The 27,209-nt window shown below is 40.9% G+C and overlaps 1 protein-coding gene across 2 annotated transcripts in view; it reads right to left on the reverse strand.

The window, feature by feature from the left end:
- GABRB2 (gamma-aminobutyric acid type A receptor subunit beta2) overlaps nucleotides 1-9,789 on the reverse strand; it is a gene marked incomplete at both ends in the record, with an annotated part of 157,496 nt that extends 147,707 nt beyond the window's left edge. For both annotated transcript variants that reach the window (XM_084268732.1, XM_084268731.1), the window contains 3 exons: nucleotides 8,373-8,440; nucleotides 9,488-9,579; nucleotides 9,713-9,789. In XM_084268732.1, coding sequence (XP_084124858.1) covers nucleotides 8,373-8,440; nucleotides 9,488-9,579; nucleotides 9,713-9,789 — 237 coding nt within the window. The remainder of the gene's footprint in view (nucleotides 1-8,372; nucleotides 8,441-9,487; nucleotides 9,580-9,712) is intronic.
- Between the last annotated feature and the right edge of the window lie 17,420 nt (nucleotides 9,790-27,209).

Below are 27,209 nucleotides of genomic sequence, written 5' to 3' on the forward strand. Positions count from 1 at the left end.
CACAAGAGTTTCAGTTCTCAGACATCCAAGACAGATGAAAATCCACAAACTTTCCTGGAAGACCTTCTCACCTGAATGGGTTTAGCACAAACTATACCTAACTCTGCTTTCTGACCCATTTTTCTCTCCCCAAGGGTTGTACCTAAAAAAAGCCAAAACACATTTGGGGAATTTTGCACATTAAGGCCCTTCTCTCTATGTCAATCCAAAACATTTTTTCAAGAAAATTGCCTGGGAAAAGGTTATATTCAAAAGTTTCTGCCACGTTGACTATTTTATTTCACAGTTCCTAAAGATCTGTGCTGGTCTTCTATTCAGGATGAGCTGATCCAGTCAAGCAGGGAGGTTTTTCCTAATTAAAACCATTCAGAGAGGTTTAAAATATCTAAATCTCATGTAAAAATAGATGAAACTAACATGCAAAATCATGCCTAATGTACCAGCGACTCATGGCTTCTGTGCTTCAAAAATATGGAGAAGGTAAAGGATGCGCTGGCAGCCTTTCATAGGTTAATTCATTACAGAACAGACCTCTGCTCCTGGCTCTCCATAACTTGAATACTTTCTCTCACAACCACCACAGGCTGGTAAGTTCTCTAGAACAGAGGGTCACGGCACCCAGCTACTATGGGGCAAGGAATTCAAAACTCACACCACAGGAAGAAGCCATTCAAGAGCAGCAATCAGGACACTTCAACTGTAAAGGAAAAACTCTGGGGTTTAAACCGTTTCCATAGAGGTGCTTAGTTAATGCTGATGCCTATTCATTAAAGAAGAAAAGAAGGAAGAAATACTGCAGGAAGCAGGCACTGGAACAAGGACTTTCCACTTCAAACAGCTGGATTTTTTTTAATATGCATTCATTAGGTCAATTTAATATTTGGGCCCCTGTCCAAGGCCAAACTTCCTGGAATTTTTTTCTTCTACTTATTCAAAATGTATGCAAAAAGATTTCTTTTTCAACAGAATCACAATGAATCAGTGGTTTGTACACAGAGAAACAAAAATCAGTAGAAATACTCTGCCGTATCTACAACAGCCCCACACAGTTCAAATACAAAACATCTCTCAGAAGGGTTGCATTCCCCCCCCCCCGCCCTGTAGCTAAATTCTTATTACTTGAAAACTCACAAAAGAATCCTTCTGTCAGTATTTACAGAATAAAAATTAATAGGAAGGATTTAACCTTGATGGAGAGATGCAAAAAGCAGCTCAAGATAAAAATAGCACAGTCCCCTTGTTCTTTAAGTCTGGGGACACAGGAAGAGCTGACTTGAAATGCTTCATCTGGCCTATGACAACTTATGTTAAATATGATCTACAAATTCTATATTCCCTTGTATACTTGTCAACCTACTGAATGTTTCAGGTCTTCGTATTCAGAACAGAAATTTTAGTTTTTATTGGGAAGTATTTACAGGTTTATTTGCAAAGCTCATACAAAAAGGACACAACCAGTAGATGTGATTCCAAGTCTGGGAGAATCTTTGCATTGATTAGCTAATTTGAAAATACTTAGCCAGACAATTTGCATGCAAGATCTTCATAAGACAACCACTGTAGACATGCCCACTGTATCACAGCTCCTACAAGGCTGCGTTACAGTAGCCATTGTATGTCTATTGTACACAGCATCAGGAAATGTGACCAGGCTGGAAATCCCTGTAGAACCACAGTAAGAGTAATTAAAATATGGCACAAAGACTGCTTCTGTCCTGTTTATCTGTCAGCCTACAATTTTAATGCAGTTATGCACATCTATTTATTTTTAAAATACAGAATGCATGCACTCATAGTAACAGATTTTCCAGTATTAACAACTCAAGACATCTGACTGCTTCTGAAGTTAACTCTACAGACAAACTTCCTTCCGTTGCTCATGAGCAAAGGGACTAAATCTTGCTTACCTAACTCACCCAAGCACTTGCAGAGGCCTAACAGCATTACCACTAAAAACCTACAAGGAATCTGGATTACTTCTAGAAAAATTAAAGGAGTTATTACTATACATGACTGTACTTCAAGCAGGGTTTAACACTAAAGGCTCTAATATAAACCTTGGGGAGGGCTGCATGGGCTCTGATGATTAAAAAAAGGGAGGGAGGGAAGAGAAATTTAGTAGTGGTGCACTGGCAAACTTTATTGTCACTAAGAACCACAAATACGACCATTGGAACAGCTTAAACTTGTAACAAGTTTGTGGAGCACAACTTAAAAATCTTTACTTCTCCTACATGGCTTATCTGTACAGATTTTCAGTGATTTGCAATAGAGAAGTTCTGAAATAAAGCAGCCAGTAGTAGGAATTGACAAAGTACACTGCGTGTTCATTCCCACGCTTCAGCACCAAGAGTGACCATAAAAGATATTATAGATAAAATATATCTATATTCCATGGCAGGAGCCAAATTACTGAAATACTTACAGAACAAGGCTTTCTAAAGTGAGTAAGGCAACAATTATTGCCTGACAACCATCCCCTGGTCAGTTGAAGACAGTGAACACTTTGAAAAAAAATCACTAACATGATTGAAACTAGAAGATTTTCTCCTGATTAAGGTTTTGCAACACTGTAGCACAATACAATTAATAAGCCAATTCTACTGACCTTAAAAAGAAACAAGAATTATGCCATGCTTCCAGATAAATCTAATACAGATACACAGAATATATAAAAATATACATAATATACTATTATTTCTGAAGTAATCCATAAAAGTAGTTACAAATGCACTAGAGTGGTACATATATGCTCTAGAGCAATCATTTGATACCATGGCTGCATAGATTCTAGCAAAACCAAGATGAGAATTTCAGCCACATGTAATGCACCAATAGGAATAATCACTTGGGTCCCCAATAAATATTTTACTTGAACACACAAGCTCTTAGTTATTTTTACATACCTTAGAGCTAAGAAAAGATGATGTCTACATTAGAGAGGCATGTAGTAACAAGAAATGGAAATCCATACTAAGGTAATTTATTCCAGTTTGAAAATAAGTGTCTTGTGCTGTTATCCTGACAATAACTGAAGTGAAACAGGGCTTTCAGTGAAAAAAAGTTCCCACTTTTAAGATATACATCACCTGCTTTGCATTCACAGGAGTCTCTGTAGACACTTCAGTATGAGTCAGTAGTGTACAAGTAAAATAATTTGGCAAGAGCAAATTCAAACTGTCTGCTGAGAAATGCAATTTTGTGTGAAGAAGCATATGCATCTATGACACAGGGGGAATAATAAAACCAACCATCTCTAGCAGCAGGATTTAGGATTAGGGAAGCAGTACCTTTCCTGTATTTCTACTATTTAGTTTTCAATGCATTTGCAGTCCTGTCCTCTCCTTACTCTCTCTATGGATCATGTACAGCAACATATACAACTGAAATAGATCAGCCACAGAAAATACTGCTGACAAGAACCATTTTCCTCTTTCCATTTCCATCTCTTTCTGTATCAGTGATTATAGGACACCGTTTCCTGTTTCAAAATTTTCTCTCTCTTAATTTTTCTTTATCAGGACATTTCCCCTGAGTTTTCTGGCTTTGGAACAGCTCCACCCCATTTCCTTACCACTTAACCCCCATTTCTTTTTATATCACAAGCCATCTCTTCCTTTTTCACACATAAAGATTAATTGCTGCTGCTTGAGAGGTAGCCACACAGCTTCTGCTGTTTTCATCATTTAAACCAGTGCCTCTTGAGCTTTTTTAATATCCCCTCCAGAAAACATGACAGATTTTATAGAAAACCAGTAGTGGGTCTCTATTATCCAAAGCAACTGAAAGTCAGAGGTCTATCAGCAAGGTACAGCTGTACTTGTACTTTTTTAGACTGACCTACAAGTATTCTATTTCACCATTTTATGCAACTTTGGCATACCTTGAATGTAGAAGTGAAATGTGATATTTTTTAAGTCTTCTTTTTTAAGCTCTTAAATTGCTAGATTCTGTTGTGTAAAACTTGGCACACACTAATAAGTAAACCTTTCCCTGACAGATGATAACAGCTCCTTTGCTTCTCCAACTCCCACTTGATGGAAGGATTATGCACTCAATCAACCCTAATGGCTCCCACTAAGACAAACCAATCTATTCTATCTATTTAACTCCGTGTACACATAGTGAGTCCACGTGCCAAAATCTGTACAGTGATAAACAAGCAAATACTTTGCATTAAATAAAGTGTCCAGATTCCTCTCTGCAGATCCCCCAACCACCCTCAGTATGAGTAGCTGTAATTAAATATACAACTCATTACCTCAAAAAAATGTATAATTCCTAGGTTAAGGAAAAATAAATCATAGAACATTTCCCTTTTCAAGACATTCTGTACAAGAATCCCAAAATAGCCACAAACCAAGGGAAAAGGAAAAAAAAAAAGGAAAAAGAAAATGTTGACCTATTTAATAGGGAATAAGCCAAGACATTGAAAACCACCACATGACTGACATTATCCATAGAAATCCTCATGTCTTATTTAGATAGATCAAATAACTAACATTATGTGGAATCTTCAGTGGTGTCTAGGGAAGAAATCATTTTCTGTTCTTCTTAAACTTGTACCATTATTTATTTTTTTATAACAGATGAAGGAAGTTTTGGGAAGAAAAACAAGAAAAATAAAACGGAGAATAGTTTTAGATGCTGCATTATCAAGGGTTCTACTCCAATAATTAACTGAGGAGAAGGAAATGTGATATCCCAAAAAACTCAACTAACAACAACAAAAAATCCCACAAAACAAAAGAGGGACTATTAAGCTTTCTGAAGATAATATTTTTATAATGAGTGATTGGTATTAAGGAAAAGAAAGCTAAGAAGAAAATTCAAGTACAGTAAGAAACACCTGGAAACAATCTTGAAACAACTGCATTAGACTCACTGCAATACAGCTAATCTTAAATAAGATCAAATTCATCAGTCCAGGTAAATCATTTTAGTAGCTTTTACACCTCTCCACGTTTGTTTTCCATTGTTGCCCAAATAAGAGGAACCCTTAGAGAGTCTACGGTATAACCAGCATAAAACATACACTCAGCAGAACTTCAGGGCCTGATCCAGAGAGATGAGTGGAATTATCTCTAATCATTATAGTACTGCATAAAATCAGTACCTGACATACATTGTTTCTTTGCAAAATAGAAAAAAAAATACTCAGTGCAAACAGACATGACTCTTGTCAACAGCCACACACGCCTCAAGCTTGCACTTCTCATACACATTCAGTGCATTCTCAGAGCTGGAAAAAATTATGTTTACAAGTACCAGAACTTAGACATCATTTCTGAAAACTAAGATATATGCCAGTTCAAGTTTCTGACTACACAAGAGCTTACAGTTTCACCAGATTTTGTTGCATGTAACAAATATTTAGAACCAAACTGTAAAGCCTATTACACTATTAGTTTATATTAGGTGAAATTTTTATTGCCTCTTTAAGAATTCAAAATCAACAATAATATTCTGGGACATCCTAAGCATGTATTTACTTTCTGTAACAGCTACCCTAAATTCTTCTGTTCAAAGCAAAAAAACCCCAACACTTCCTGATCTACTTCCTGACACTGGAGACAAGCCTTCTCCCTGCAGAGCAGCACAAATATATATGGAAGATGGAATGTGTCAAGACTGGAAGAGAAATCTAAGTATGATAACTTTATTTTAAAAAGTTTTGATTAGAATTAACAGAAGTGATCTCAAGATAAATAACTTTGATTGTTTATCCTTGCTGTCCAGAAAGTTTGATCCCATGACTGTTAATACATGACCCCAGGCAATGATTTGTCTTTATCTCAAGCCAGCTTTTGCCACCACCGACAGGCAAAGCAACAGCAACCCCATGGCTCAGAAAACAGGTCCATAAATTCAAAAGGTTCTTTCTGTGTCTGTCAACTCAGAGGCCCTTGCACCAGCAAGCACTCAATAGTATTCCTCCTGGTTTCTCCCCTACACTCTGGTGGCTCTGCAAGGAAAAAGCTGAGGCTTTGTACACTGAATATTTTGTTGTGTGCTCACGCCTGTCTCATTTATTTCAGGCCTATCAGGGTATATCAGTACTTGTTATGCTATACTGACTATTGTAAAGTGAACTGTTAAGTGTTACATTTTGCAGTTCAGCAGATTAAGACAATATTCTTTGTTTGGAATCTCTTCTGAAACTGGAAATGGGGAAAAAAAAAAAAAGTAGACCAAATGCCTGTTTTTAAGAAATAGGTAGCTGCTCAAAGTAAAGTAAGTCCAAAGCTTGAATGTTTTAGATAAATGCGTGGGACAAAATTGCACATACATTTTCTTCTGTTCCCTCAGAGTTCTGGAGATAGCCTGAAAAGGCTTTTCTCAAAGGTTAAATGCTTCATTATAAAAACACAATAAATCAACTATAGAATACTAACAATGCCTGGTTTTACAGGAAATCTGTGTCAGATGGCAGTATTCTAACATGCTGTTCCCTTTAATTGGAGACCAAATTCCTTGAAATTGTCAAAAGAAACAAAGGAAAGACAATTCACAAGAAACTTCAGTCTTTTCACAGGAAAAGAAAACATTTGGCTCTACATTTGTTTTGAAGAGAGATGAGAGGACACAACACTGACCTAGAAGGTTGCAGTTCCATAAAGAAAACCCTCATCATTCCCACCCTGCTCATGGCTCAGAACTCTCTCTGTACGTCCATCTCACTCCTACTCACAGTTCTGGTAATGAAAAGCAAGTGGTTTCCAATGCAATGCAATTTTCTTTCTTTGCTCTTAAAGCTCCTGGAGGTACAATACTAAATTTAAAGTGAAATTTACTTCAGTGAAACAAAGTTTGGGAGCCCGTTTCAGCCACTTAGAAATATTTCACAATAATGCTGCTCAAGGTGAAATTGATTCAGAGTTTTCCTGGCATCTTGCAGAAGAGCAGACACAGGCTGTATGTCACCAAGGCCTCCCAGTCGCACAGTACAGCCACCAGTAACGTCGTTCTCAAATTAGGCCAAGGGCTGTATTCTACAGTATGACAAAACCCTCCTGTGCACCACACAAGGTATTCAGTTTGAGAACAACTGTTTGCCAATTCATTTAGTGCAACAACCCAAACATGTCACTGAGAAATTAACAAAACCTTTCAGTAGCAGAATGACCTTAACACAACTGGTAAGGTCCCACATCTTGTGTTCCAACGCCTCCTGACAGCTACAGCATACCCCTAGGATCAGGTTCCTGCCTAGAAAGATCTCTCAACACAACTTCTTCAAAATCAGTGGAAACTTTGTTTCAAGCAACCGATTTCTATCAGTATTAAGAAATATTTCAGGAAGACACAAGTGTTTTGGATCAGTTGCTGACACAAACCCCTGCTTCAGTGGCTTTATATTGCCCTTCCTGGATAAAGGGGTCAAAGGTACTATGTTGAAGCCTCTCTCCATGAGCAAGGCAGGTCAAAGTCAACACAGAACCTTCCCAACCCGACTGCAGACGTCTCCACGTCAGTCAGCGTTGGAAGAGCTCAGGGTAACCCAGGAACAGCTTCTTCCCCAGCACGGCAGCGAGACTTCTGCAGCGCCTTCCGCATCTCACCCGTCTCCCCGGTAACGGAAGCGGAACAGGGTAGATGTTGGGTTACGGTGCCACGGACCCGTTCAGGTGTGAGCACAGCCGGTTCACGCTGACTGTTTAACGAGGAGCAAACAGGTCTAAACGCTGAACCTGCAGAACCCCCGACTCCGCCAGCAGCACCCGGCACGGGGTCAGGCTGCGATTCACACAGAAGGACGAGCCGCTTGGGTTTTAAATGGAAAGCCACGCCGAAACGGCAGTTCTCTTTCTCCTTTACCATCACCGAGCAACTGCCCTCGGGCAGGGACCGCACCAGGTTGGCCGTCAGAACCCCGAGGAGGAGGAGCCGCCGAGGGCCCCGCTGCGGCCCAGCCGGGCCGAGGCGCTGCCCCCCCCCCCACCCCCCCACTCCGCGCGGCGCCCCGCGGAGCGGCAGCGCGGCCAGGTGGCGGCGGGGTGCCGTGCGCGCGCGCGGCCGGCAGGGGGCGCCGTTGCTCGCGGCAAGGCGGCGCGGCCGCGCGGGCGGGGAGCGCCTCGGCAGCGGCGCCGCAGGAACCAGCCTCGCGGCCGGCGCCCCGGGGGCTCCCGCCGCCCCCGACACCGGCGCTGGGGGTGGGGAGGGAGGGGTGTGTTAACACCACCCTCCTCCGCCCGCTCCCCCCCCCCCCCCCCCCCCCCCACCCCCAGCCGACCCTCTAAGGAGGCGGCGTGCTCCGCCCGGGGCGGGAGGCCGCGCCGGGTCCCCGCGGGCACCGCTCCGCCTTAGCAGGGGCGGAGGAAGCGCCGGCCACCCCCTCGGAGAGCAACCAGCCCCAAACCCTAAATACTCACCATGTTGACTTCTGAGACCATATCTATACTGGCAATGTCTATGTTCATGCCAACAGCCACTGGGGGACCTGCAAACCAACAAGATGGTCCGCAATGTGATCTCTAAGAACTGAACTCATTCTTAGCAGAGTTAGCAGGGCTAAGCCTAGACGCGAAAGGATGCTTAAACAGAACCGTAAAGTCGGGGGGGGGGAGGGAGGCAAAGAGTCTTCCCCACGCCATCCCTCCCCCGCCCTCCCAAATCGGGCACAAGCGGGCTCCCACGGCTCCGCGGGGAACCAGCGTTGGCTCCGGATTCACCCCCCGCGCCCCCCGCCAGCGGTAGCGGCGTTTTATGTAACAGGCGCACACGTGCTAACAGCGGGGCGCTCCGCCGAGGGATGCGCACCCGGAGGGACGAGGGCGGGCAGCGACGCGGGGCCAGCCGGGGGGTGGGGGTGCGGGGGCTCTCCTTCCCCCCCCCAACCCCCCCCTTCCCGCATCCCACGCCGGGAAGCGCGGCTCTGGCTTCCGCGGACGCGACCCGCTTCGCCACCCTCACCCCTGCGCTTGGGCGGAAGGGGCAGCTGAGGGGACGGCGAGCAGGGAGCCCCAGAGGGGCCAGGGGATGGGGGGTGGGGGCGGGGGGGTGGGGGGGGTGAAACGGACGAGGGGAGACCCAGAGCAAACACGTCCGAAATAAACAAACTAGTTCCAAGTAGGAGCACGCAGGGGGTTAAATGGCATTTTTGTATCAGTTAACAGCACATCTTGTACTCAAAAATAGTAACTGTGATCACAGGCTGAGGGGAACAAACGGTGGGGAAACTTAAGAGATCCGCATCTCGATAAAATCGGCTGAACGAGGGTTTAATTACAGCTTCAGAAAGTATCAGCACACACACACAAAATGAAGGAACCGATTACAAATATGCAAGAGATTTAAGTGATCGCATTAAGAGCGTCCTGTGCTAAGAAAATTGAGTAACAACGGGCTTAACTTTGGATCATCTTGAGAAAATGGCAACAACCACCCCCCCCCCCCAAGCAACAGCACCTACAACACGTCTAAAAAGCATACACTAAAGGTACACAGCCTAGATGTGTAATCTCTTATTCAAAAGCAGTCAAATTACCTCCAAAATCTGGCCTCAAGCGAATGTCATAGCCCTTCAGCAGTCTATCCACGGTCTCTTTTACCAGTGACATATTACTAGGGTCATTGACACTAAGGAGAAAAAAAAAAAATAAGAACAACACTATATTATTTCTATTTTCTCAGAGCCAAGCTGTACATTCCTCTCAGCAGCAGCATGCAGTACCATTCAAAGTAAAGCAAAAGAGATCGCTTCATCACTTACCTCTGTGCACACACCACGGCGATTATTAAAGGGAATGACCAAATCCCAAAGTAACCCTTTTTCCGGACTCTCAGCATCCCTTTAGCTTTTGATATGATTTAGGGTTTCAGTGAAGAGAAGAAGAGATCCAACTTATTCTGGCCAGTGCAGTAATTCTAATGTGAAGCGCATGCGCACGGCGTACCACAACATCAAAAGGAGCAGTGGTTGCTGCTGGAGATGGAGCAAATTTCCTTGCCAAAAAAAAAAATTAAAGGGGAAGAAGGAAATGCATTATTTTATTTTTTTTTTAAGAGTCATCCACAGGAGGATCGAGTATATTTTTGTTGTCCTTTTTGTTAGTATAGAATATAAATCACAGCAAGGAGAGAAGTTTTAGGAGTTGCAGGGTACAGCGGCTTTGCAACCTAGTTTAAAGGGGGGGGTTGGGGGGGCGGGGGCTGGACGGACTCGGATTACACAGAGGGGGAATAGGTTAAAAAGGGGAATGCACAGTGTACGTATGGTGCCAGGGGCAGGTGGGAGGGGGGGCTGGGGGGGAGGAGGAGAGGGGGAAGGGGAAGCTTAACTTTTTGGTCCCTGGAAAGAAGCGCCTGAAGCGAGGCGAGGTGCGGAGAAACGAGCCGGCGCTGGCAACGGGGGCGGGCGGTGGGGGGGGAGGAGTAGGGGAGGGGGGGGGGGGGAGATGGGCGCCTACAATATTTCTCACAGAAAGAAAAAAAAATGATGACGAATAGTTTCTTGTAAGAGGGGATTAGGCTGTTTCCTTCCCTACTGTGCTGCCAGGCGCTGCTCCTGGAGCAGCAGCACTGGGGACTGAGGGGGTCGCCGGCTGCCGCCGCCGGATCCCACGGGTCATTTGCTGGTGCTTGAGGGGCGGGCGCGGAACCCCCACAGCCCCCCCGCTCTGCCCCGGCGGGGCCCACCGGTGCATTTTCCACAGATCGACCGATGTTTAACCCGGGCATGCGAGTTCCTCAGGTAGAGCTAAGCCACGGGGCTAGGGAGTGGGGGGGGAAGGAAAAGAAAACCACCACCCTGAAAGGCAGTCAAGCTTTTAGGGACTATCCAGACCCAGTGCAGGTTCATAAGCCCACTTACCTTCGTGGGTAAAACACCCGAGCTCTTCAAATGCAGCGTAGGATCCAATTAGTGCCTCGGAAGAGATCGGAGACGAGCGGAAAGCTGATGTGGGGATGCTTTGAGTGACATTTAAATCCTGAGCAGGAAAGAAAGAAAAAAAAAAAAAGGCATCAAGGAGAGTAGAAGCAAAAAACAAAACCCGAAAAACGACAGCGGAGTGGAATTATTCCTCACAAATCTGCTTCGTGCTCGCAGCTCCCTTCACACCACATCCTCACTCACATACCCGCTCGGCCCCGCGGATCTGTGCTGCTTCACCGAGCGTATCTGGGCGTGCACACGTCCTAGGCCAGCCCGGGTTGCGCGGGGAAGGGACCGGGAGCACTCGGGGCGGCAATTAACAAAAGAAATATTTAACTCGCTGCAGGAGGGTGGAGGAGGGAAAGAGAAAAAAGCCACAAAAAAACCAAACACCACCCAAAAAAATAAGAAAACAACAACCCACCACACCACACGGGGGGTGGTGGTGGGAGGGACAAGGGTGAGGGTGTTGCACAGAGAGCGAGTCTCTCTCTAGCCCGTTCGCTGCCCGGCTACAGTTCGGTCCCGCACGCACGGCGCTGAGGCGCTCCGGAGCTCCCCGCTCTGCCCCGCCGCCCCCGGGCCGGGACACCGCCTCCTGCCGCCGCGCATCCTTCGCGGAGAGCGGAGGTGGCCGCCTCTCAGAGCCGGGGATGGGGGCTGGGTGTCCCGGGTGTGCCCGGGGAGGCTGAGGTGGGGGCGGACGGGGAGGCGGTGGGATGAAGCCCCTCACCTGGGGGAGCGGCGGGGCGGAGAAGGGGGGGAGCAGCCCCCAGGAGGCTGCAGGGCTGCTAAAAAACCCAGCAAATCCGGAAAAGAGCCGGCAGCCCTGAAAAGCAGGCAGCCATTTCATACGGACCCGCAGCTACCTTGGCTGGAGCGCTAAAGAGCGGGGAAGCCCCCGCAGCATCCACCTGCCGCCGAAGCGGGCCCTGGGGAGCCCCCCCGCCCCCCGCGCTGCGCATCCTGCCGGCGGGGAGCGGCTCCGCCGCCCTGTCCCGCAACGCCAGACACCGGCAGGATCGCCAGCGGGGTGCCCTCTTCTCCCCCGCTCGTCTGTGCCTTTTTAAAACACCACGTTGTGCCTCCGAGCTCAAGTAAGTAGATGCTTGGTTTTCGCTTCCAGGAAAGGGATAAAAACCCCCAAACAAACAAAAAAAAACCCCACACTAAAACCCCACCGCATCATCTGGGGGCTGCGATGAACTCACAGACATGTTTTCACCATTTGGAGAAAATACTCTTTTCCAGATGAAACAGGCAATATTTTGTGTGTGATAAACGTAAAATCTCACGCGTGTTCAAAAGCCAAACAACTAAGTTCAAGCCTGTTTCAGCATCTGTTGAAATTACGAACGCCCCCCCCTCCCCAGCACACACACAGCGCTGTTCCAGGGGTGATGATGTTACAGTCACTCTCCCTATTCACCAGTGGAGGTTTCTGTTCTCACACAGCTAGCCTGCTTCACTGCCAAGCCTCTTAAAATATAGCCCTGAAAGGAAGATGGTGGATACTCTGTGCAGTGAATCATTTTCTTTAAAATGTATAACAGGCACTTTCCCCCCCCCCCCTCTTGCAGTCACACGATAAGAACAGGAGATCTCAAGGTAAAACACTTCCACCCTGCACCGTGAAACTCACTTGCAAGTGCTAACTTGGGGGCTACCTCTGACACTTCTGAGTCTCTCCTATTAATAACTAATTAGGCCACAGAAATGTTTCACTCAACATATCTGAATACAAACCAGGTATCAACAAGAACCTCAGGCTGAAGCCTGGTAATATTCAGTCCTGGACTGTCAGGAGGTTCTGATTTACATACCAACCTAATATCAAGGAGAGAAGTACCATAGTTCCACAGGAATGTTAGAATAGTGCAACCAAAGGATTCAAGCTATGCATATATATATATATAATATATAATATAAATATATATAAATATATAAAATTATATATATATATAGCGTTTGTTCTCTGACCTGGTGCATGCAGTAATAACCAGGGAACACCCATTCTGGGCCCAGAGCACCACTGTGCCATGTGTAGTGAAACCCGCTCTCCGTCTGACTCTTCCAGGAAAAAGGAATGGAATGTTTCTCAGACAAAAGCAATACAACTGGATATCATGATCCATCATACATGGAAAAATAGTGTATATCTTTTTTTATTTTTGAAATGCAAAGGCTCTATGAGCCATGCTTGGGATGATCTGTGTAGTTCATATTTTCCAGCTATAAATGCACTATTGGCTAAATGGGTCTATACCAGTAACACTATTACCACCATTCTGGGCTTCATGTATCCAAACAAGTCCTTGTGATAAGGGTATCATCATTATATATTGACATAGAACACAAAGTCATACAATACTCTTCCTTTACAAATGGTTTCATGCCTTGCTATGCACTTTTGACAGTACCACTTCTTCCCTGACCACAGGGTCTATCTCTGTCATTCAGAATTTCTCAGCACCTTCTAAATCTCCCATTTATTGTAAGCAACTTGTCAAAGAACATGCTCCCTTCTTTTCTCACTCATGTCTGTGTGTTTGATTGAAAAGGGGAGGAAATAACTGGTGTGAACACCAGTACTGGCAAGATGCAGAACTGTTCATGTAACATGTTTAAGGATTGCCATCTAAAATTTTATGTCTTACAATGGAGAAACAACCTGGTTCCCAGATGGATTATGATGCTTCTAGCTCTAAGAAATGCCTCAATTACATTACAACTACTACAATCTTTCTGAGAAGGCAGAAAAGATGGTCATACTTTAAATGCTAGTTACAGATTAGTTTTATTCTTAGCTTTCAAGTCTGAGGAGTGCAAAAGAATGCCTCCAAAAATTGAAATAGTCTAAATCAGTGGTGCACCGTCCTTGCTGGGCAATATTTAATGCTATGTAAGAAATGAGCTATAAGCAACATCATACTTTGCTTGTCTTGTCAACCACAAGCAATGTCCCAGGTCATGTGTTGAGAAATGCTCTACAGTGTTTTTCAAAGTTTGGTGTAAATGTACAGATTATACAAAATAATGTTCAAATGGAGTAAGAATTTCAAGATAGAGTCTCAAGTGATCTAATAAGTCAATAGACAGAAGAGAGGTTGATATCCTGATTAATGCTATCCCAAGAACAGTAGTTCTGTATCATACACAATGTAACAAGGGCAAAAGCATGCTTAAAAATAACAATGCCTTGCACTGTACCTCAACAGGCAGATATGAATACAGTTCTATAAAATGTGCTGTTTTCTGAACTTCTGAGCATTTGGATAAGATGTAATAGCATCACAACTACTCAGGAGTTGCTTTCCATGTATCAGATAAGATTTTGTCCTGTAACTTCCAGAAGAATGTTAGTAATAATTTGTTTTAATACATGATTTTCAACTCCGGTAAAGCTGTAAAATCACATAAAATAAACCATAGTCAACCCTTGTAGAAATATCCTGAACAAAATTCCAATGTATTTTATCTTGGTTTCACTTGTCACTTAATGTCTTCAGCTCTAGTATGTCACAGTGCATGCCATTAGCATCAGTTTACATGCCATGCCATTAGCAATCTGCCTGTCAGCATAAAGATTCCTGTTATATCACAAAACCAGGAAAAAAAGATCATGCAGGTGTACCTTGATTCCGCCTTTCACAGGCAATGGGATTCACTTTTGCATAGAGACAATCTTCAGGAGTTTACAGGTTCACACTAGTTTCACCTACTGATAAAGCTACAGAATCAGAAGGGCTGATGCACCGTCTTGCAGGACATGAAGAAGCCAGATCATGATGACTGGGAGAGTGGGCTGAATCACCTACTTAAAAGAATCCAAAGTGGTAAAGCTATCAACTGAAGCAATAGTGTATGACCTGCCTATTACACTGCTGTTAGCCTTTAAAAATATGAAATCATCAGTACTGTACAAACCCCAAGGCTGATAAGTTGCTTCAACAACAACCACCACTTGATAACACATGAATTTCACTTACTTGCAAAAGAAGAGCAAATGGGAGGGGCAAGTAATAGTCTCTTCTTGGTTTACATCCTTATGTAGGACTTTATTTGCTGGAGATCATATTTGCTCATTCTGTGACTCACAGCATGGCACCCCCACAGGGTTAAACACACTAAAGAGAAGAATTTATCCCAGATCATAACCTAGGCTGTACTTGATGAGTCAAAACTTGCTATATCTATTAACAGAAATATTTTACATACTGTGGGATCAACAGATACTAGATGTATATTGAGGAAAGCCTTTCAATGTGAAATTGAATTACAACCCTTTTTTAAAGAAGGAAGAGATTGGGTGAGACATCCGTGTATTTTGATGCAGAAAACTTTTAGCAGCTGAATGGGGACTGAAGTACAAAGTGTCTGGTACCTAAGATTATGATGGAATGAAAGCTATAGTCCTCTTATCAAACATGAAAACACCACAAAAAGCCCTAGTTCCTTCAAAGTGGTAGAATAAATTAGTTTAACAGCTCTATAGACAATTTAATTCCTTGATTTTAGCTACATTGGTAGCTAGGATCTATCTGTAGTATATGTATGCACCCTTGATAGGAAGGCAGGGCAGGATACAAGGAGTGTTTGCATGGGGTAAGACTAGTACAAAACTTAAGAGACAGCACAAAATGTACACCAAGATTATGTCATTCTGTGTCTAAATCTCCTCAATGCTGTTTGTGTAAGATTCAGCTCTGAAAGCAGATTGCAGAAACCTGTTATTAAATTAATGGAGTGGCATTTGTCTGCATCAATTGATTGCAGGATTTGATCTTCCTTTCTAAGCTCCCTTGGACAGAGAGTTGGTTTCCTAAATTTTTTACATTGGGTAATACATTCCAGAATACTGCTATAAACAATATCTGAAGGTTCTAAAACTGTTAGGTTGGAAGCTTTTGATGAAAAATGAAAAAAAAAATTAAAAGCCATTTAGCTTCAAACATCAGTCTGGGGTTTGGTGTACCTCTGTGCAAGTTCTCAGATAAAAATGGAAATCTACATAGTTTTAGGGGGATTTTTCTTAGCTAAAAGGACCTCACTACTTCAGAAGACTTCTCACTATTGCTACCACCTTGACCAGACTAAGGGACAACAGCAGTGAAAAAAGAAGTAGGAACCAACACAGGAAATTGAAATAAGTAAATTAACAGGGCATATGAGCACGTAAGGGGGAGAGAGGAAGAATAGTGGAGGCAAGTGTTATGCCATAGCAAAATGAAACATGAAGGGAGTAGAGCCATTTATTTAACAGGGAATCAAAGAAAACCCAAAAACCCAAAACTGCTCGTTTGAACTAACATGTAAAACATGAAGCAGTCCTATTTCAGAAATAAAACACAGTTCCTACATCAATTCTCAGTAATCTCCTTTTGTCTAGAGAACAGAAGTGATCACAGAGACTCCTGACCTCTGTGATACCAACTACCAAATGTTTTGATCCAGATGAAATATTTTGAGACTTAAAATCAATTTTCCCTGTAAATAAGGAAACTTCACAGGATACTTTTAATCTAACTTTCCATCTGTAGTTGTAAAATTTATTTTCACATGAAAAATCTCTTAATAAAAGTTAACAAAACCCAAAGAAACCTACTGTGATCAGCATACAACAGCCAAGGCACAAGCAGTGGATATTATTTTAAGAATGCAAAAAGTATTTTCCATACTTATTTGAAAGGATACCTAGGCACTTCCTAACTTAAACAAACTATATCTTTTGGTAAACAATCACCTAGGTTAAAAACTTACCAGTAAGAAGAGTTCCAGCAGAAGTGCTATCAATGGATATAAGCAATAATCTAATTGCTCTTCATGCAGACTTTTTTTTTTTCAGTAAGAATTAGAAGAATACAAGCATGTATCTTACTGTAAAACAGATTGCAGCCCTGCTTTTATAGTGTGTGCTAGAAAGGCAGATGAAACTGCTTTCTGCAAGTGCATAGTGCTATTACTTCAAGCCTTGGGGAACCAATGGAGAACGTAGCTCCTCATTGTCTTGCACCTTTCCACATGCCCAGTCCACTTGTGCTTGTCAATATTCCTATTTTTTCCTTGCTACCCTAAACCCTCAACTAGTCCTGCCAAGGAAGGTACATCCCTCAGTACTGCAGTAAGCAGAAATACATGCTTTGTACCATATTTTGCCCCGAGTGATGCTTTCTAACTTGCGTATGCAGGCCAAGCAGGTCAGAGAATCAATCCATGCTTTACATGTGACATGCCTCTATTTACAGAGGCCAGAAGGTAGACATTTCACAGACAGATGTTTCTGTTAGGAAGCAATTACTAACTCTCAATGGAGTAGTTCTGCAGACTTCAGAGTATATTTATAGTGCCGCATTGCTCTCTACAGAAAGGATATTATTATTTAAAATGGCATACCATGGAAATGGACTGAGGCCAGTCAAGATGGCAAAGCACTTGTCTAGCAAGTGTAAACCCACCATTTCTACTTATCCCAGAGAGCAACTCCAGAAGCAACCTATACTTTAGGGGTACACATGCATCAAAGGACATCTAAAGCAGTGCAAAATAGGTAAGACCAAGCAAGTGAACGAGCCACAAAAGTAGAATTTGAAACAGAAAATGAAATAAACTTCATATGGAGTGCACAGGTATTGCAAATCAGTCCTAGAGGAAATTATAGTAATACTGGGAAAACAATTCAGAATGCCAGGACAGGAAACAAAACAAAAGCACCCAAAGCAAGAACAAAATTAACTGTGCAATAATTCCTCTCAAGAAACTATACACAGAATAAAGCTTACTATTACTGTCAGTATTTATCACTTTGAATCCAAGGAACTGTCTAAAATAACTATCCACAGAAATATTGAAGTATCTTTCATTCTCTCCTCTCACCACATTTTGTGCTCATACTTGGTAATTTACAAAGAACTATGTTCTGGAAGAGATCTCATTCACACAAATAAGTTTCTGCAATATTATTATGCCAGTTACAGAGATGAGGTAGATGAAGCACACACTGGCTAAGCAACCAAGCCAATTCCTCCTGAAATTAATGGCAAAATGCAGAGTCAACTCATGAACAGCAGCATCAAAGCCCGTCTTACAAAGCACTGAATTGTAGAAAACTGGAGGACTGCCCAAGAGTTATGATTATCTAATAACTTCTTACCAATATTGTCTGTACCACATTCCCAGAGAAATTAAAAATACTTCATAATTTTTATCTAATGAAGTATTAAGTGAAAACATCCCCAGGCTCTTATATTTTTTGAAGCTAGGGCTCCAAAATAAGAGGGTGCATCATCATAGAGAGTTCAAAGTCTAGTAGAAACATATTAAGTTCTCAGGCAGTGGTAGAGGGAGCTCAGAAATGGGCTGAAGTGACTGTGAACCACCATTCTGAATTTGGTTTGGGTGACCTCCTCCCTAATGTCTAGGGACATACCATATCTGTCCCCCATATGCCAGCATAAAGTCACTTTAACAACTAGCATTATTTATCACTCCTCCAGACGTGAAGAGTTCAGTGAAATCTTAAACAGGGCAATAAAACTGTCTTCAGAGCTGCTTTGAAGAATTGTGAATTAACCAATCATATCAACAGCCTGTCAGTGGAAACAGAACAGCAGCTCTGGGTAGTGATACCAATCACAGTATTAACTTCATAAATTTATTCTCACAGGTAAAAAAGGAACTAATAGCCATATGTGATGGTACACAGCAGACTCAAGATACTGATCTGCATTTTATGTCAATTATGGCAATTTTGGACATCTCAATACCAGTGTAAATCAGGAGTAACTCTACAAATTCATATTAACAGAAAAACCCCAAACAACAAACCAACCCAGAAGCAGTGTTTAGAGTAAGACCTCCTTTGTACAGTAAAATAATTACACATCTTCATTTATGCATTTAGCTTAACAGGTTACACCCAGCTGTTTAGCTCACTATGAAAAATTATGCATGCTTCATGTAACATCCACAGCAAAGCTTGATAATATTAACTCTGTACATATGAATAACTTTATGTCCATCATGCCTCAGAGTTCAGCTGTAAAAAGAGCTGGACCTGTCTTTCAAATATATTTTCATTTCCCCAGTTACATTCCATAAATATAGATAATTTGCATCACCATAAGGCATCAAGGGTCATTTGTCAAGATACTAGTCTTTAACTAGAGTTAAAGTCTTGCCTCTCTAGTTTTTTGAAGTTTAAGTCCTGTTTAATCTTTTTCTGTTCTGATTTTGACCAGCTTCTTCCCAGCATTAGTCCCTACTATGACCTTTTACACTAAGTAAAAGGTACACTGTCACAACTTATTGCTGATGCTATGGATCAGAGTTCTTCTCTTTTCAGGGCAAGGCTGATGGATGTTGCTGTCATTCACTTCTTTGTTTTTTGAGCCCATCAGTTTTCTGGTGATGCTGTATGAGTCCATAGCCCCACAGGGGAACATGCCATATGCACAGGAGATTTATCTATTACTGCCACATATAATTCTGCATGAATGACCTCTTTTTTTCTTAAGGTTATTTCAATATAAAAGTTAATGATGATTCTAATTTATACTGCCTCTACAATTAAAGTAATTCTTTCACCATTCCTTCACTTCACATTTTGTTTTGTGGAAAAAAATAAACAACTACCTTTCATTTCCTTCTCCTATTTCATCACCTTCAAACATTCTGATAATACATTTATTTGGAACAATGAACTTATCTCTTGCAAGGAATGCAAGCACTCCTGTGTCATTGTTTGGAATATCCTCATTAATAACCCTGCCTTTCTTTAAAGGAAAGGACTTTTAAAATCTCATTCCCACAGCCTATACCAGAATAGAAAAAATGGCAAAGAGTATAATAAATCCTTTTAAAATAAATGCATGGGCACACTGAATAAAAAAAATCTGCAAACAGGAAAAGATTTTAGGTAAGATTCAGAGAGTTTGGTAGAAAGTTTGCACTTCTGAAACATGAAAAGATAAATATTTTCAGCCAGTAACAGAAGACACAAACAAGCAAACATGTCTATGAAGAAAAATCAGGGTCTGTATAAACATTTGTGAATATCTAGTCTGTTGTATATACACAGTTGGACATACATATACCATGTATCCTGAAAGGAAAAATGCAAGTTAAGTCAAAGATTGTTTGCTGTTACCTGCAGCTCTTTACGTTGCTGTGATGATGACAATGATTCTGTTGATGACTATATACACCTAACACAGCCCTACAGAACTGCAAAGGTCACACCAACTTATATTGCCTTTTCACACTGCCCTGAATATTTGGCTCAGCATTAAAGTGACATGAGAAGTGTGCCACCTCTGTCCTTCCTACTCCAACATTACGTGCTTTTTTTCCCCCCTCCATCAGGTGAGCACTGGACTGGTACATGAAAATTCTGGTTCTGTGCACCTGAAGGATAACTCATTCTGTGAAAGCCTTTCTTGGGCCAATTTAGAGAGATTTTTAAGTAAATCATGTTGTGTATGTAGTTCATATGTCAGAATCTAGATCAGTCCACCCTACAGCATGATCCAGGTTGTAGAATACTCCTACAGTTCAAAGTGTTTGCTGGTTTTTGGACTAGGACAATCTGTAACCAAGACTGTTAAGACAATTATCATACCAAATATAAATGAGTTGGATGTCACATCACAATGTAAATTGGAAAGACAATTTTGAAAGTAATAAACAGTTGCATCTTGGAACAGCTCGTTCTGAAGCATACAAGAGAATAGGCTATTCTTGACTTTGCCTTAAGTAACTTCCTGAAATAATTCCTGTAAATAAGTATGATTAAACTGTTAAAGAAAAAACATAACATAATTAAATTTGACATGTTTTGTGAGATCAAACTAAGCAGTAGTAGTTTGCAACACTGGAATTCAGGAGCCAATTCTTTTTTTTTAAATGAGTAAACTACAGCAGTTTGAAAGACAATGAAGTAAAAAGAATAGAAAACAAATCCATAGGAAGCAGCCTGGTCACCATCCTGTTAGACAGTCAGAGGAGAGATGTGAAATACCAAAACAACAAAAATTAAGTGAACAGGACAGGTAGAAAAGTCATTCAAATATAAAATGGCCTTCAAGGCACTCTTTCTGAATGAAACTCAAATTATGACAGCAAGTAAGATTCTAAACAGTGGCTCCCTGGGAGGTTACAATTCCAATATGATTGCCAAAAATAAGAAAAAAATGCAATGGAAAACAAACTTTGGAAGCTTAGCAGAATGCATGTGGGATGTCAGTACCCCCCAAGAGATCCTGCAGTCAGACAATCTTAGTTCTTTAGTCACAGTGAATATCAGATACCTACATACAGCAGTGAAGTAGAGAGCAGCGTTTGAGGCATTTGGATAGAAATATCAAAAAGTATATGAGCAGTGGATGAAATTGCTATAAGCATTACATGACTTCATCCAAGAGTTTTGAAAGAACTGACAAAAGCTGTAACAAGCACTGTCAGACAATGTATGAAACTCAGCACCTTCATGATGTGTCTGCATAAGGCTAAACTTTGAAAGAATGGTATTTCAAAAACTTCACAGTTGTTTGGGAAACTGGTAGATAATATTTGTAGAACTCTTCAAGGAGCAAGTTTAAGTCTGAACTAAGGACTCTAACATATGCTAACATTGTAGCAAACTCTTATGCCAAGAATAATAAATTAAATAAAAAGTATCTCCACCAGTCAGATAAAGCATCTGTAAAAGGCTGAGAATGTCTCAAGAATAAATAGCTAGTTAAAAATAGAAGTGGGAATACCTATCACTTTCAAAAGCATAAAGGGGAATACCAATTGCCCTCTTTCCTAATATGAATTCTGGGTGGCAGTTTACATATGATCAGTCATAGGGTAAGACTTCCAGATGAGTTGAATGAGTTGCATCGTGTAGTTTCACATCTCCATTTTAAGCTCTGTTGTTGAGCACTAAAGTGAATAGACTACTACTAGAAGTTAGGAATAGAACACATATGATAAAACCCTTGGTTTGGGTCATTCACATGTAGATGTAACATGCAGACTAGTCATGCTGGTTTTCATTCCTCTGAGCTTTGGAGTCAGTCCATGGCTTGCTCTTCCTCAATATGTATATAATTCAGGACAGATTTCTATTGAATAATATGGAAACTAAAATATTTACAGTGAGCTACAAAAAGGTCTGTTACACCTATCCCACTGAAGCTCTGTTTTGATCCTGCAAGAAGGATTGAAGCAGTGCATTGCCTCTAAATTTGTACCTTTCAAAAAACACATTTACACCACTATATCTTTTGAGGGGCTTCCTGTGGAACTATATTTAGCCTAGGTATCAGGAGCTCAGCTATAGCAGCATGAAACTCAGCATGCACTAATTAGTCAGGCTTCTCAGAAAGCACTTGCAGGCCACACTGATCTCTGTGATGCTGCAGCTTACTGCTGGTATTTGAAATACATGCTAGCCTAAAAGTTATCTTAGTCTTGTTGGAACTGCAGTATAGGAGACCCTGCAAAAAGATGTATTTTGCCCTTGATTGTAAGTGTCAATGTACCTGAAAAAAAGACATCAGGCAGTTGAGGATGAATCTAGGATATGGACATATAACATGTTATGTAATATCATAATTGTATCTTCTCTATGTATCTATATAGAGAGATTATATACTTGTATAATGCATAATATTATATACACTTCTGGCTTTTGCCTTGCTTTGCCTCTCAGCTGAAAGTTGTATGTTATGAACAAAACAACTGAATCATGAATAACAAAGGCATGTTATTTAATTCTCTTGGTGGAGACCAGCAATTATTATATACTGAGTGCTCAAGGGTGTTATTTTTGTAAACAAGAAAGAAACTAAATGAGCATAGAATTCATCATTAGGAAATGGTCTCTTATTCAATTAATACACATTCAAGAGAGACCCATATGCATGTGCTCCAATCAGTGAAGTACTGCAGGAAAATAGGAAGAGATCTCCCAGGGTGCAGCACACCCTGCTTTCTCTACCATATGCCTTCTAAATATGTTCCTCTGTGTCCCTACACTCACAAAACAACTTGCTGATTCTTGGTAAATTGATTCTCATACACTAAAGCCATATAATTCCTAAAGAATAGGCTTTGCTGGTTAAAAAACAAAATAACACAAAACCAACAAACGAAGCAAAAAGCAAAGGAAAACACCCTTACAGGAGTGACTGGTGGATTCTGGCAACAGACAGACTTTAAAAATTGTGGTGCAGCCCTTTAACTTCCTGGAGCAGTTCCATCTAATGTCCCATTCCTTTCCAAACTGTGGCCTCAACAAGGTGCTGAAAAACCTCAACAGATACTCTGTGATACATGAAATGTATTAGTAGTATTTACTTAGATGACATACTAAAGAGCTGTTTTAAAGTTTCAATTATAAACTTAAAGCATTACATAGACTCAGGGAAACCATAAACTGTTTTGAGGTTATCCTAAATGTGGACTGAAAAAAAAAAATTAGTAAATTTTCAAGCATATAACTTTAATATATTGCTCTTTTTTTTTTTAGTTGTTTGTTTTGTGTAAGGCTAGAGGAAGCCTAAAGAGTTTAAACAATTAATAAGCTGCTAGTAAGTCACAGATTTTAAATAATATACTAAAATCAGTATTATCAGTGTAAATCTTCAACATTAAATAAAGTTGTTCAACAAATATTACATGAAGCTTTGTTCCTAAAAGAAACCCCAGCTCTTTTAGATGCTCTCCAAATAGCCACGGAATAAGGAATTAAAGGAAGGTGGAGAGGTAGAGGATAGGGGAAGAAATAAGTAATTTAGATAAAAAGCAAAATGTATTAACACATTTAAAGGGTTGTGTTTTAAAAAAGAGGTGAAGTAAGGTTGTATAAAGATAAAAATAGCAACAAAGTAGTACCTAAATGAGAGAAATGAAATCATAAATTCAAGAGTTGAAACATTAGCAACTACTATTAGACACTCTTCGATACCTGAAGAGGTACCAGTTGATTGGAAATGAGTCATTTCAGTACTTGGAACAGCTTTCTTAAACTGATTTTAAAGAGATACACATCTGCAAGTTCTGCATATCTTTGCTGCAGGCTTTCAAAACAGAACCTTCAGTTTGTGTGTGGTCCATTTTCTTCCTAAACTTAAAAATGAGTAGGAACACTTTTTCCAACAACTCAGGGAACCTGAATTTCTAACTACACAGCCCATGGTTCTGCTAAAAATAGCTTGAATGTGGGAAAATAAAATACTCTAGTGCTTAGTATTTCTTTGCCCAGCCATGAGTCCCAGAATAGTTGGGTCTGTTTTATCTGAACTTTTGCAATCAGCAATTACTAACTGTCCTGAAAACTGCTTTTAAGATCAGTTCTATGAATTGGCAAGTTACACTGAGTCCAATGGGCAGAAATGATAAAGAAAAAAAGAGATAAAAAAGAGTGTGCATAAGTGCTTTGTGTTATTCAAGAAACAGACCTGAAGACAGACACACTATTATAACAGCATATTATGTGATATAATGAATATTTTTTACAATATGACACAACTCATTTTTAACATAAAACCCTTTTACAAATGGCTGTTTCAAAATATGAGCAGAAAAGTCCATCTGCAAATAAGAGAGATAAATCGGGGAACTAGTGAATATTCACTGGGCAGACACGATTTATTTTCACTGTGCTCAACAGAATCCATCAAAATCCATCACATACAATGTAGAAAAGATGGGATCTATGTTAAGAAGATTTTAGTGTTTAGAAGGCTCAGTATAAATCTTTCTGTAAAGTAAATCAAAAGCTAAGACACTGCATGTTATGGTAAAGGTACTCTAAGGAAAATTCTAGCTAAAACTTGACAGTGATTCCTCCCATAATATCATAAGTCTTAGAAATTCATTATGTCCATTTTAAGAAATTCAATGTGTCATAAATCACAGAAACTGAACTAACTTATTGTATATTCATAACACCTCACAATTTGCAACACATTTTATTTATCTTGTCTTAAATTCTAAACAAAGAAGGATTTAGATGTTCTAAAATAATTTACAAAAAATATAAAGTAACTACTGATAGAATCAACAATACAGTTGTTGCTGGAGAAGGGTTTTTTGTGGTTTTGTTTTTTTCCCCCATCTTTGAGGAGTAGTTTTCTGTTCATTAGAAAAATACACTGGACATTTGAATCTGATGCTTTTGTTGTATGTATACAGATAAGTCTGCTGAATATTACACTCCTTTCAGTAAGTGTCCATGGTCTGAAGGTGCATCATGTTGCATTTTTGCCACACATTCACCGATACTCTGAGATCACATTTCACAGAATCACAAGGTTGGAAGAGACCTTTGAAGATCATCGAGTCCAACCATTCCCATCCTATGCTAAACCAGATCCCTAAGTACCTCATCTACCCTTTTTCTGAACACATCCAGGGATGGTGACTCAGCCCCTCCCTGGGCAGCCTGTTCCAGGCCCTGACAACTCTTTCAGGACAATTTTTTTTTCTAATATCCAATCTAACCCAGCCCTGGCACAGCTTCATGCCATTTCCCCTTGTTCTATCTCCTGTCCCCTGGCTGAAGAGACCATCGCACACCTTTCTACAACCTCCCTTCAGGTAGTTGTAGGTGGGGAGAAGGTCTCCCCTCAGCCTCCTCTTCTCCAGGCTAAACACCCCCAGCTCCCTCAGCCATTCCTCATGTGATTTGCCCTCCAGCCCCTTCCCCAGCCTGGTTGCCCTTCTCTGCACTCTCTTGAGGACCTCAATGTCCTTCTTACTGTGAGAAGCTCAGAAATGGACACAATACTCGAGGTGTGGCCTCACCAATGCCGAGTACAGGGGCACAATTACCTCCCCAGACCTACTGGCCACACTGTTTTTGATACACAAGATGTATGTTACCATGATTGTGTTTTAACTTGCTGTTTCTGCCGTCAGTGGGTCCCTGTCTTCAAGGCTGATTGCTTCTTCCATAATAAATACTTCCAATGTAACAAAAATTTTCATACAAACATTTTAAGGAAGTTATTACCTTTAACAAGAGACAATAATGTAAAAGACATCCCACTACACTGTCCAAAGAGATTGGTATTTAATGACTTCAGATTTAAAAAAGCTGTATTATGTGCAAGCTCTGTGAACATTCAAAACCGCACTACAGTTACCCTAGGACACTAACTCTTGGCAGCTAATTTTTTGTTCCTCAAAATTTTATCCATGCAGATTTCTTTCTGGCTATTCACATTTAAAGATCCTTTTGAGACCACTTTGAAAATGCAGCCACTAATGAGAGGGATGATTAAAAGGCCTACTAGTTTGTTATTAGCATATGGAAAAGTTGAACAGTTTTCATTTGCATACCTATTTTTATCTCTGTTTCTTCTGCCCTTAAAGTAGAACTATAACATTAGGTAATCTACCTTGTTAGGGCACTGGAAAAAGCAATCTAAAGTTGGAAGCCTCCTGTGATTGCTGAGTGATCCAGTCAAGTAGTGGCTCATCTGCCCATTATTGTCTTTGTGCTATAGTCTGTCACAGCATGAGCACCACAGTTGTGTGAAGTGACACCTTTGCATTTAAATTAGGATTTTTTTGGTCAAATTCTTTGAGGATACTTGAACACCAGGTAAATAAAGATGCCATATTAATAGCAAGTACATTGCCTGATAATATACATTAAACATCTCTTCTAAGTTCATATATTTAACTTTTGGCTTTGATCCTATCACAAATAAAATGTGTTTGACAATTACTTGTGAATATTCAATGCAGTACATCAAGCTTAATCTCCAGCATCCAAGGGTAAAGCTACTAACAGTTTCTTACTAAGTACAAAACAAACAAGAAGTAAACAAATCCATCTTCCATTAGAAATCTGCCCTTTAATAACTTGAATATATTTTTTATGACAAAGACTATCCAATACTTCGGAGAATGAACAGATTCAAGAGTAGTGATAAGCTGAGATTGTAAATGGGGTTAGTGTTAGATTCCACTTAAGGACTAATTATTTTTCAACAGACTGGCAAAATTACAGCCATTTCCATATTAAAACATAGACATACCACAAAACCCAAGGTTAGTCAAATTCTGAAGTACTTGCTCTGAATTTCTTCACCTTAAAATTTACCCCAGCAAAAAATGTGTCAAATCTAGATGGCCAAGTTCGCTTTTCCTTTAGAAAAACACGTATTCACCAGACCAGACAGATTTGTTAGGCTAACAGGAAAGCTTTTGGCAGAAAACGTTATTAAATATATAAAGGAGCAAGGGATTCAAACTTGAACTGCTGGTCATTGCCTGCCCTCACTTTTGTATTCCCTTCCTCCTAAAAGGACAGAACGGGACCCAGGTGAGACATACT

This window comes from Gallinula chloropus, assembly GCF_964237585.1.
Source record: "Gallinula chloropus genome assembly, chromosome: 10".
Lineage (NCBI taxonomy): Eukaryota > Metazoa > Chordata > Aves > Gruiformes > Rallidae > Gallinula > Gallinula chloropus.